The sequence below is a fragment of the Haemaphysalis longicornis genome, unplaced genomic scaffold (assembly GCF_048455015.1).
Source record: "Haemaphysalis longicornis isolate Haplotype H1 unplaced genomic scaffold, Haemaphysalis longicornis Haplotype H1 scaffold_8, whole genome shotgun sequence".
Lineage (NCBI taxonomy): Eukaryota > Metazoa > Arthropoda > Arachnida > Ixodida > Ixodidae > Haemaphysalis > Haemaphysalis longicornis.
This window is the reverse complement of record NW_027526445.1, coordinates 66,033,087-66,045,265: the sequence shown is the minus strand read 5'-3', so window position 1 is coordinate 66,045,265 and position 12,179 is coordinate 66,033,087. Positions and strand designations below refer to the sequence as shown.

The following is a 12,179-nucleotide window of genomic DNA, read 5'->3' as shown; positions in this document are numbered from 1 at the left end:
TTTGGCAGAAAGAATATTGGTGCTAAACAGACAAGGACGAAGGTAGACACAGGCGACATATACAGGTGCCAACTTCCATTGGTAGGGAGTTGGGGACTGTATGGGCCGATTGTGTGCACCTTCATCCTTTAAACGATAATCATTAGCTCCCAATTCTTATTAGGGCAAAAAGGAACCGACTAGTGTGATAACTCCAAGAAAACAGTGCAGACGGCGGGGTAAAGCAAGAAAACATTGTAAGAGTGCATGCAGTAATAAGATTTCTTGACGTGCCATGAATGGGGAAATGCGAAAGAAGGGACATTCTTATAAATTTATTGCTTAGAATTGTATATTAAAAGGCACACACTTTGGGCCGTTCAGTAGTCCAGCAAGCAGCAAAGCATGATTCAGTATTTGCTGCACCGTGAAGAAGAGAGCGTAGTTTGTGAGTTTTACTTCCCCCACACACAAAGGGTGAGCTTCAGTCTCTCAAACTTTCTACTGGGCCGAGTGCAGTGAGAAGCTTGTGTCATAGTTCAGAAGTCTATTTAGTTTGTTATGTATCACCCGCTGCGGTCGCTCAGTGGCTAAGGCGTTGCGCTTCTGAGCATGAAGTCGCAGGTTCGATTCGTGGCCGCGGCAGCCGCTTTTTTGATGGAGGCGAAAAGCAAAAATGCCCGTGTGTCCGAGATTTTGGCGCACGTTAAAGATCCCCAGGTGGTCGAAATTAATCCGGAGCCCTCCACTACGGCGCGCCTCATCGCCTGCGTTGCGTCGGCGCGTTAAACCCTACAATCAATCAATCAATTTGTTATGTATCGAAGCATGAGTTGCCCAAGGCATTTTTAGAGTGTAGCTCTCAAGCGCTCACTGGCATGGTTTCTCATTGTCCCTCATTGTCGGCCGCATTGTAACCGAGAGAACAAAGAGGACACACACCGACGATAGCATGGGCAGGGAAGTATGGCAAAGTGTAAGGGGGAGGGCTGCATGCAAAGGGTGCCACGTGAGACATGCTCCGCAGGTGGTGATGCGCTATTAGAGAGCGCCAGAGTAGTGCACACTGTTGTGTGTTCGTCAGTGACACGATCACCAAGATGGAGCATCTATGCGTCGTAGCCGAGATGACTGCAGTTTGCGCTGCGCATGAATTTCGCATTAGGGAGTTCAGTCAACCTGGAGGCAGGAGCCCAGCACCTGGGGCTCCGACCATTACCTATTGCACATCACACCACCCGGGAAGCCGTCCAGGCAATCTGTCCTGTACCATGGTACCCACTGGGGCAAGTTGCAGTGCTGCCCTGCTAGGGAGGACCTGACGGAGGGAGCGGAGCTGCCCGTGGTCCTGGTTCGTTGCGTTAAGCGGCCCTCGTGGAGCTGCACCATCGCCAGGGGTGCCACTACGCTGGACGTGAAGCTGAAGCGGCTGCGGGCAGTGCGGAACAAGGGTGGACAAGTCCGACCGGTCAGTAGGCAGGACGGGTTAATCTGCATACTGCTGCATTGGCACAGCCAGCAGACAGCCCGTCAACCGCCTCAACAGGAAATGGTGGGCTGAGCTGTGCATCAGCTCGGAGGTCGACCCACGCTGCCCTCACCTCTGGGGCATCTTCCAGTCTGTCCTCCCGTCCTGTGCGAACTGCAATCCACTGGCTGCCATGGCCTTCAGCAGACAGTTCAGCTCCAAGGAGCTGGCTGAGATGATTGCTGTACACCTCATGCCGACTCACCAGGTGGCCCCAGGGCCTGTAGCTGTTTCACCAGAGGAGCTCAAGGGACATCCCCCACTCAATGGTGCCCCCATCATGGAGGCCGAGGTCCATTGGGCCCGCCACAGCTGCAGCGGAAGTTGATGCTGGGGGCCAGCAGCCTCACCTAGTAGATGCTGTGCAATGTGTTTGCATTCGAGGGAGTATTCGAGAAGCTCCTGGCAGCCTACAATCGCATCTGGGAGATGGGGCAGCATCCGCCTGACTGGCTGCTCGCCATCCTGCAACCTCTGGTTAAGCCGAGCTGGGGCTTCAAGGGCAGTCATGGCCTACCACTCCGTGGCTCTCACCTCCTGTGGCTTGAAGCTGATGGAGCTGGTGGCCTTGCGGATGATGGAGGCCAATGCGGTGGTTTTTCCCTGAACAGCTCTCGGGCTTTTGGAGGCACCAGGCGGCTGCAGACTTAATCGTAGGTGCGGTGGCTGCGCTGGAGCATGCCCGGGCGACAGGTAGCTGTCAGCCCAGGTCCTGCTTGACATCACGGCACCTTTGACAACCTGCAGCACCTCACCATCTCCCGGGCCATGGAGGAGGCCGGCATTGTGGTGGGCAAGCTGCGGGGCCTCCTTGAGGCATCCCTGATGGTTGCATGGCGCAGGTGCTTGTGGGCAACGCCCTGTCAGTGCCTCGGCTTGTGGACATTGGCACCCTGCAGGGCTCGGTCGTCTTCCCCTTCCTCTTCAACCTGTTCATCGCGGCAGTGCTAGACTGCCTGCACAGCGGAGGGGCACACACAGTACACATTGCCATGTATGGAAGTGACACGTGACCCTGTGAGTGCTGGGACCTAAGGCGGGCTGCTGTGGAGTCGTACAGCAGCTGCAGGCTGCCCTGCATGCAATGCAGGTCAAGCTCGGCCACCTACGCCTGCAGCTGTCGGCCAGCAAGACGGAGGCAATGCTGGTGCACCGGACACCCAAACGTGCCTGGTGCCTGCACATCGACGGCGAGGAGCTTGGCTGGAAGACAGGTGTATTCTACCTGGGGTTCACCCTGGATCACTGCATCAACTTCCGCCGGGCTGTCAAGGGTCTCCAAGCGAGGGCCCAGATGGCTGCCACAGCCATCTGGGCTGACCACGACTGCAGCAGCTGGAGGCAGCTAGAGGCCGACCACCACAAGGGTGCATGTGCCTGCCTGAGCCTGCCTTGACACTTGCAGTGCAAGAAAATGAAGGCCATGGTTGGGGAGTGGATGCTCCAAATAACGGCGGAGCAGTGTGCCCTGGGCCACACATACCGGCTGCAGTGGGCTGAGGGGGCAGCCCTTTGCTGCAGCGGTTGCACAAACCCCCCCCACTTAAGTCCATGCTCGTACAGGGCGAGCAGGGGGTGGCCCCCGTGTACGTGGATCCCCCCAAAAACCCTCCCACCCTGGCGGCCAAAAGGCACCTGGTGATCCCAGACCTGTGCAGCAAGCAGTGGACAGCGCACTGCAGGCAGGAGCTGGCCTGGCTGTCATCTGGGTCGACCTGGAGGGGCCCACCCTGGCCCTGCATCTGCCACACGGAGCTGTCTGGCTCTGCACGGCGGAGGCAGGGTTCGGCCGCAGTGACTGCTGTGCTGGGGGAGGCCACCAGTCAGGCCTGGCTGCACTACACTGCCTCATCCGCCACAGCCTAGCTGGTGGGTGTCAGCCTTGGACTGGACCTGCTACTGGAGCTGGAGCCTCCTCCTGAGCACTGCACCTTGCTGTGCAACCCCTGGGTGACCCCAGTGCAGATCCAGAAGGACAGCCCGCACTCACTCCTGGTGCAGGCCGTGTGGGAGAAAGCGGCACGGTTGGCTGAACAGGGAGCTCACCTGCGGCTGCAGTGGGTGCCAGGCTATGTTGGGCTCGAGGGCAATGAGTCTCAACCTTTAGGTGGGACTAGAGTGGCTCTAGGTGAGACCACGGAGTAAGGGAAACATAGGAAGGGAAACGAGGCTTCCTAGTGTGGCCAGATAATGTCACAAGGGCTCAGCATTGGTGTAGCTTGCGGCATCTGCCGTGGATGAAGAAAGTGCGCGGCCGCCGCGATCGGCATTTCACTGCACAGCACTGGAAAGAATTGGGGCCGCTATCATTTCGTCCATCAGAGGCCGCTACTCTCTCCTTCCCTCTGCAGCTAGGGAGCTTTGCAGTCTGCCTTGGTTTTCGGTTTGACATTGTCTGGTCGCTTGCCTGCAGTTGCCGCGATGGGCAGTTTGCTCTCCTGTACATATTCTTGCTTCGTGCCTGAGACGAGCTATGCCTGCAGGTGGACTTTTTTTTTTTCATGGTCTATAACAGTAAATTCATTCATTCATTCATCCACCTTGCATAATCGTCATCCAGTTGTTTTATTGAGCCATTTTCTTGATCGTACGACGAAAACTGCAACGGCAATGGCACCTTTTTGCAGATTCGCCTTAAAATCACTATTCGCACATGCTTCGATAGTCATCTGCGTTCCTCCAATTCAGGAGCGGAACACGGGTGCTTCTTTCTCATGTGCCCCTGAAGTTTGGAGGGAAATCCTGCAAACCGAACTCTGGTTTTTGCACTGCGCTTGGCAATCACATCTCGGACAGTGCAGCGTTTGAAGACAGTGGCGTTGTAATGTCTTGGAGGTAAGCTGGTCTGTAGCTACTTTACGACAAGCTCCAAGCAAGAACTTTTTTCTTAAAGTCCATTATCTGCATATCAACAACATTAAAAATGGGTTCATAAAGGGAGCGGCAGAGTGTTCCACATGAGTTTTGCAGGCATGGGAATACATTGATGACAGGCCTTTGAAAAACAAAGATCGTAATCTTATTTTACTTCTTTTTCTTTTTACGCAGTGTTCAAGACGTCGCGGACTGGTTTGTAGAAAGTGGAACCTGCGAACAGCTCTGTCGGGTGCTGAATGGCGCACATTGCAGCCCCTTTGTGAGAGTGGAGATTGTCAACCTGTTTGATCTGCTGTCCGACCGAATCACCAGTCTGAAATGGCGGCGGCAACTCGGCCGAACCATCACCATCGACATTGTGACAAAGCACGACTGCAGGGAGGTGAGTTGTGCCCTGTTCATGCCATCCGCCACACAATTTCCATGACATAACTGAGGCACTCTAAACCAGGTGTAGAGCAAGTGCAAAACCGGTTGTTGCGAAGTTGAAGTGTGTGTGTTTGGTTAAAGGGGACAGTCGTACGTTTTTTATTGGGGTGCGCGAAATTCGCTGCTTTTTCTCAAACAAAAATCACACTGAATGTGTCCTTTATAGCTGGTCATCGTTGTTGTGTCGCCGAGTTTTGAAGTTGTGGGGGTTTGACGTGCCAGTGCTGCACAGGCAATGAGGCGCGCCGTAGTGGAGGGCTCCGGATTAATTTTGACCACCTGGATATCTTTAATGGGTGGCGAAAACTGAAACACGCGGGCGTTCTTGCTTTTCGCCTCCATCAGCATGGTGGGCCTTGAAATTGAATCCTCGTCCTTGGGTTCAGCTGCACAACGCCTTACCGACTCAGCCACCGCGGTGCAATTTGTCATGTCACGTACTGCGGAGTTGAAGATGCCCGGTGAACAAAGAGTGCAGTTGAACTGAGTGTGCATGAGGGAAGGAGATTTGCAAGGAATGGGTGGGTACTGTTGATTAGACAGAACAGTGGATAAAGTGAAACCTCAATGTATCGAAGTCGTTAAAATTTGTAATTTACTTTGTATCATTGAAATTTTGCTACATTGAAATTTGCGCCTAAAATTGGCGGAAAGCGCTTCCTGCTAACAAAAACGTGGTGTGCATACACAACTGGCACACTGTTTTTGTTTCCGTCGGAGTTTAATCGTGTCGGCAGGCATCAGCGTGAACCAGCGTTTTCTGCACGCAAAAACACGGCTCACAAGCCACAGGCGCACTGGCACAGCTGCGGAGGAGACCACTCGCACGGTTCGGGTAGCTCCAGCGACCGCTTCAAACCGGTTGCTGAAACGTAACACGAGGGGCAAGCAAAGTTGTTCATGCGGGCAGGAAGCTGATAATGTGGGCAAAATTTGCACTGTAAAACGTCAGCTGCACCGCTTAAAAAAAGCACCCATCAAATATTCTTTGTAGTGCTTAGCCTAATCATCTCTGGCGGGGCCTTCGGCATCCTTGAGCACTTCGAAGCTGACGGTATGAGGCGCGCGCCTCCCCATTGGCAAAAGCCGTCCGGCTCCTCCCACTGCCGTGCACGACGTGAGTCGCTTTCTGGCTGAGGCAGAAGCTGCCACCTGCTTGCAATCGCGGATTGGCTGTGAAAAAACTCTCGCACAAGGCTCAGAAAGACCTACAAATGCTTTGCCATGCACTTGCTGGAACGATGGAACCCAACGAGCACGAGCGAGCGCAAACGAAGGACAAAGCGGTGGCATGCAGCAGCGTTGTCATACGCAGTTTGTAGGCAAGGAGCGCACTCACGGACTCCGTGTCTTGCTCCATCCGTGGCATTGGGTGGCCCATGTCGCCTTTCGCGTTTTTCTTTAGACCCCGTTTCGGCACTTGTGTCTCTGAAAATCTACTTCTACAACCGAAATTCTGTGCATTTGTTCATGAAACTACGTTACATTAAAATTTCGAAAGAAGCGACTTCATTACACAGAAAGGGAAAATACATGGTGTGCATACACTTGAACTTAAAAAAAAATTACATGGTGCGTTACATCAGGGGTTTCGTTACATTGAAGTTCATTACATCGAGGTTTGACTGTATATCCGGTCCTCCATCATAACCAGTTACAGAATAAATGGTCTACGCTCTACTCTGGAATTATCTGAGCTTGTGTTCTCGATGGGCTCACCTCATTCAGAGCACCAGAGAAGGGAGCTCGCAGGTGGGATCCCTTGTGTAACACCGCCTTCGGGGGTGCCCCTCGCAGCCCGGGGACGTCACGTGGAGGAAGAGGCAGACGGAGCGGCTGCTGGAGGATGCGGAGCGGCAGCACACGACGGAGGTCATCACGCTCTTCCCTGCGGTCCGGGGCGACGTGGACGTCATGGAGAGCACGCTGGACGCCCTCGTGTCCCAAGCCCAGCGCAACCTGCCCTCTGTCGAGGGGACCCTGTGGGGCCCCTTCACGGTGAGTGGTTCGCTCATCGCTCTGCTGGAGTAGATTCCTCTCTTGAATTCCTTTTTATTTTTAGAGCAATCCTGTAAATGGCTACGGTGTGAGGGTCCAGTGCGGGTGGCAGCAATTTACCCAGTTGCGTGTGTTCAGCATGTGGAAAAATTAATTAAAAACTGCGGTCTCTATCACACAACATGTATAACCCATACATTACAAAGCATGCTCAATTGCGGGGAACCACTGTGGGTTTGAGCTAGTTGAGCACGCTCACAAGACTGAAATGCCATTGCACAAAGTCAACACCGCCTCTGTTGAACAGGTGGAGTAGGGGCGACAAAGGAACATGCCCAGGGTACGGAGAGAATACGTTTATTCTACACCAACCTCCAAGTTACATTGTTTACAGGTATGTAGTTTCCTTTGGGTGAAACGGGCAGTAAGGCGCACTGCACAAGTGTGCGCATTGTCGCCGCACATAACCAGTGGGCTCTTCAGTCAGGGCAAAATCCGGAATGCAGTGCTCCGTTGTGCACGTGCATTGCCGCGCTGGCCAGATAGGCTCGCAGCAGCTATAGAGACGTGGTCCATTCACGCTCACAGGCGCGTACCACAGGGCGTGATCGTCAAGTGTTAGAATTGGCCTACATGTAAGCATCGGGTCGGAACAACAGGAGCAACCGAAGGCATGAGCGTGCGCTGCGCGTCCCGGCGACAGGGGGTTCGGGTCCATTCAAATGGTCCAATCAGGTGAGGTTAGCCGCACTACCAGGGTGAAGCACCTGCTGCGTGACATTGCTTTATTGCCGCCACAGTCGCTACAGCCTTCACCTCGAGCAGCAGTTCGAAAGGTCTGCTCAGCTCTACGCAGTGGCGCCGAGTCGAGCCGCCATTTCGGGGAGAAAGGGGGAAAGTGCCACACAATGGTACAAACATAGGGGCCGGGCAGCTGGATGGGTGGCGCTACCACTCGGTGCTCCCCTCGTTTGTGGAATGAGCCGGTGCATTGGACTACGCAGACTTCCATCGTTTTTGGCGTGTTTGCTTCGGTGCTTTGAACGTTTTGGTGGTGTTGTGAGCAGATGTGTGCGGTGAAACAAAGACTAGACAGATGTGTTGGGTTCTTAGATGCTGTAGCGGCTGCGTGAACTTACTGGACGCTTCTAAGGTTGGGAATGGGCTATATTGACATGAGCGGTTTTTGCCGCGCTCTGCTCCTGGCTTTGCGATATCAATCTCTTTTTTTTTTTGCAGGAATTAAACTATTATTAGTAGTACTAATGTCTACCACTTTAATTTATCTTCACTGGTGTCAGTGACTACGGTTTCAACGCCAGCATTAACGGGGGGATACCTCGATGCGTGTTCTTTGAAGAGAAAGGCACTTATGTGCGAGATCGATTACCATGCGGCCGTGGAAACGTCGCGGCAGTTTACACTTTCTTTCTCTAACCGTGTGCTTTGTGCCTTCGGTTTTTATGAGTGACAGCATGGGAGCCTGAAAGCTGAAGCGGAACTCCCACGGTTGTAGTGGCCATTTTGCAAAGAGCCAAAGTCATTCAACTGACCAACAGCCCAAGCTAAAGACCATTCCTTCTCCCCTCCCCATTTTACCAACTGCGTGGAATAAAGGCTGGCACCGATAGTTAAAAAACGTGGCAGTATTTTTTAATACATAAGCATCCTTTGCCAAGTACTTCAACGCAAACCGGGCAAGCCTCGTAATGAGACCAAAAACGCGCGTCCAGTTTCCTCAAATAGAGGTGCGTCAGCACGAGTCATCCAGCACAGATGCATTCCCGACACTCTGTAAACAGTTTGGATTTGGAAGAGAGGGGTGCGTAGATGTGCAAAATTAATCAGAAAAATCATCGAGCCCTCCGTCTAACGACGGCGATGGTTGAACGGTAACCTTTCTTTGTGCGACAGAATGGGAAAGGGTCAAAGTCAAAGACGCTGCGATCAAAAGACCAAACTGCGTGCTGGCCAAATTCAAAGCTCATCTAGTCAAATTTTTAAATCCAGCTCTTGTCACCGCACAGAACCAGTGGGCTTTTCACAGGGCGAAATTCGGAACGCAGCGCTCCGTTGTGCACGCACATTGCCGCGCTGGCCAGATTACTCGCGAAAAACCTTTGTGATAAACCATTGAAGTCGTTATACGGAGGAGTGCATGATTTTTCAAGCGTAGGTGGCAGCTTGCAGGAAAATGCGATCGCAGCATTCACTTGTGAAACTGAGGGCACGTTTTTGGCACCCTCCTGTCCCTCGTCCTTCAGCCACGCAGGAAATGTTTTTTGAAAAACCATCAACCAACTAGCCAGCAACCATTGCACGTCTTATAAAGCAATGCTTTGCCACGACAAGCAGTAACGTCCTACTATCATGCAGTATTTATTCTGTAAACGATTCCCGGTGACAGCAGTAAGCGTATTTCTGTGAAATTAAACACGTTCCTACCGCAGTTAATGAAGTCACAGAGCGTTGTCTATCATCACAACTTCCGTTTTGGGGTATCTCTTAATTTTGTGTTTTGCTTGTGCACGACTCCGTTTCGTCATCAACTGCCAAAGGCCAGCGCTTCAGCATTCCTGGATCGGCTGCACCCACCGGCTTTGTAGGATCATTCAGCTGAAATTTATTCCTCGGTACGCCACAGAAGTGAATTTGTCAAGCGCCCGTTTTTGCTTGCACTGCGTGGACTGGCTCAAACTAACACACTTTTCATCGTTTATCCAGTTGATAAGTCGGTAACTATTTTATAAAGCCCGAAAGAAGAAAAACTACCATGCGCGGTCTGCCGAGGATGGATATATATAATGTACAACCAGTTCACACTTTTATTTAGTTTTAGCATTTCAAGTACCTTGCGTGACTATTTGTTGTACAGCGCTCGTGCAGTAGGCGTCCCCCAAATTTCCACAATATCTCACGTCTAGCAATTGCAGTAGATTTGTGTTAGTAATCCCGCATTATTTACAAATCACTTCAGTGCGGGTCTTGTAACCCTGAAATTCGGCCAAAAAAATCGATTTTTCAAAATCGTCATTTTCAGAAAGTAGAGCTATTTTTCTCCTGGTCAGCCAAATATCCAGGCCCAGGAGTACATATTTGAGCCATAATATCAATTTATAGCACCAACGACTGCTAAAATCGGCCAAGATTCGACGTGAAAATAGCATTTTTTCGACAACTCGCCGCTCAGGTTGTACTTGCACTATGGCGTCCATCTTGGTTTTATCTGAAACTGCATCTTTTTGTTTTCAATTCTGTGCTGAAACTGCTTCGTTTTGTCTGTTGGTTGCGAGTAAAACTGGGGTAGAAAAGAGACAACGTGGCGTTCAATAGGCTACTGGCTGCACGTGACAGCAGGGTGCAATATCATTGGCTGGTCGCCATGGGTCGTCTGCTCGGCACTCTCGTCACAGTGCGACGGCTCATGTACTCGGCCATGCGAGGACCGGCAAAAGCCTTGGATGGCATAAAAACAAACACACATTGCGGTGAAGCGTCCCTAAAAAAAAAAACCTCGTGCATTATCCACAAGCCTACTTTGATACCGAAATTTTCACATTTTTGGTGCGGGGTATACGTGTGAAAATACGGTATTGGTATGTAGCTGCCTAAGCACAGTTTATTTATTTAAAGCACAGTTTATTTATTCAGGTACCTCTAAAGGCCCCCCAGGGGCCTTTAGGGGTACCTGAAACCTCTAAAGGCCCCCCAGGGGCCTTTAGGGGTACCTGAAATTTGCGTACATTAAAATATAACGTGAATGGGTGCTAACAAAATCACAAATTACAAACGTAGAAAAAAATACAAGCAATAAGAACTTATCAAACACATAACTCCAAAACATGTAACTACAAAAAAAAGATAAAATGGTCAGTATACTTGGTCAAGATTCCTTGTTCTTCTGTGAGTGGCTTGTGCCCCGGCGGGTATGCCTGCTGGGTAACCCTGTAGTGCTGAGTGATGTCTCTGTACATGACAGAGCTGTGCATGTTTTGTCTTTGTATGTAGCCTTTTTAATGGCATCACATTCGGTGCTTGTGCCCCTTGCAGATGGCCATGGTTCCCCACCTGCGGGGTTTCAATGCGGTGCGGTCGGCCCTGGAGCTGTTGTCGGCTCTACTTCCGCAACCCGCCGTGGCCGACAGGTGCATCCAGCCGGGCTGCCTGGCGACGTTTGAGAACCTGGTGATGAAGGCCGCCACCGCGGGCACCACGATCAGGTCCCTGGCGCTGGTGGTGTGGTCACACTGCCTCAGGCACTGCCTCAGGGGCGGGCAGCACGCGTGAGTACCGGCCTGCCATTGGTCGATTTAGACGGGTGGATGAAATGCAGTTTTGTACAGTTTGCAAAAAAACTTGGCTTTGCTAGCTCACTTGGCTGTAATCCCGTGCGTGAAAGGTGCTTTTTGAACTGGAAAAAAAAATGGCTAGAAGTACTGAGACACTTTTAAATTTTGCGCCACAGTGATGGGGGTGCAGACTGATGAAACACTATTATGAAAATATGAACCAGAACACACAAGCGGCTTGGTTTCTTCCCGTGTAAGTCAGATTCACGCGTGGCTTAATTAGACTAAGAAAGATTGGAAAGGGGGCTTTCCTAACATACCTGTAGCCCACCATTATTAGGCCTCCTTGAACAGTATGTTTCAATTTTGCATGTTCTTGGCCATGTTTGCGGGTTCACATTTCACTTGTCCGTGACTGTACAAAGCTCCTGACATTCTATACCAATGCGGGGCATTCAAATCCTCATTTGAGGAGGTTACCTTACACTGTCCCAGGCAATGCTGAGTGTCCACAAATTTCACACAATACCGTATAAACCGGATTATAGGTCGACCCGGTGTATAGGTCGACCCCCTACCTTGAGGTGGGAAAAGTTGACAAAAAAAAAAATAATTCGGCACAGAAGCGCACTCACAATGTCTATATTTATTTTCGACGCCCGTCCGTCACTGCCACTCACTATGCCTGCCGAAGTCACTCGTCCGAGCTCTCAGAGTCGTCCGAGGATGACTGCTTCGCACTGTCATCTTCCATGCTATCAGGCGCGTTGCTGATGGAGCACTTCCTGAACGCTCGTGTGACCATGTTGTCGGGCAGCGACTGCCCAGAGAAGGACACCCAGCTTGACACGGTCGCAACCGGCCCATATGGGTCTTTTTGTGGTCGCCGGCTATCCACTCATTGTACAGTTCGCGGAGCCGGTCCGCGCATGGCCTCCGGAGCGATTGTGCGAAGTTCCCGGACGAAGTTCCCAGACGAAGTCCGCCACTTTGTTCTCCAACTCAGGGTGCACCGCTTGACGTCCTCAGAACGATCGGTTTCGGGGGTTGCACGCGCACAGCTTAGCTTTCTGGCTCCG

At 51.8% G+C, this 12,179-nt stretch overlaps 1 protein-coding gene across 1 annotated transcript in view; it reads left to right on the top strand.

Annotated features, from left to right (window-relative positions):
- Window positions 1-3,058: 3,058 nt before the first annotated feature.
- The window catches only part of LOC144148317 (uncharacterized), a 32,194-nt gene continuing 23,073 nt past the window's right edge, over window positions 3,059-12,179 (top strand). Inside the window, exons 1-5 of the mRNA XM_077679871.1 lie at window positions 3,059-3,301; window positions 3,374-3,564; window positions 4,556-4,766; window positions 6,611-6,811; window positions 10,862-11,094. Coding sequence (XP_077535997.1) covers window positions 3,059-3,301; window positions 3,374-3,564; window positions 4,556-4,766; window positions 6,611-6,811; window positions 10,862-11,094 — 1,079 coding nt within the window. The remainder of the gene's footprint in view (window positions 3,302-3,373; window positions 3,565-4,555; window positions 4,767-6,610; window positions 6,812-10,861; window positions 11,095-12,179) is intronic.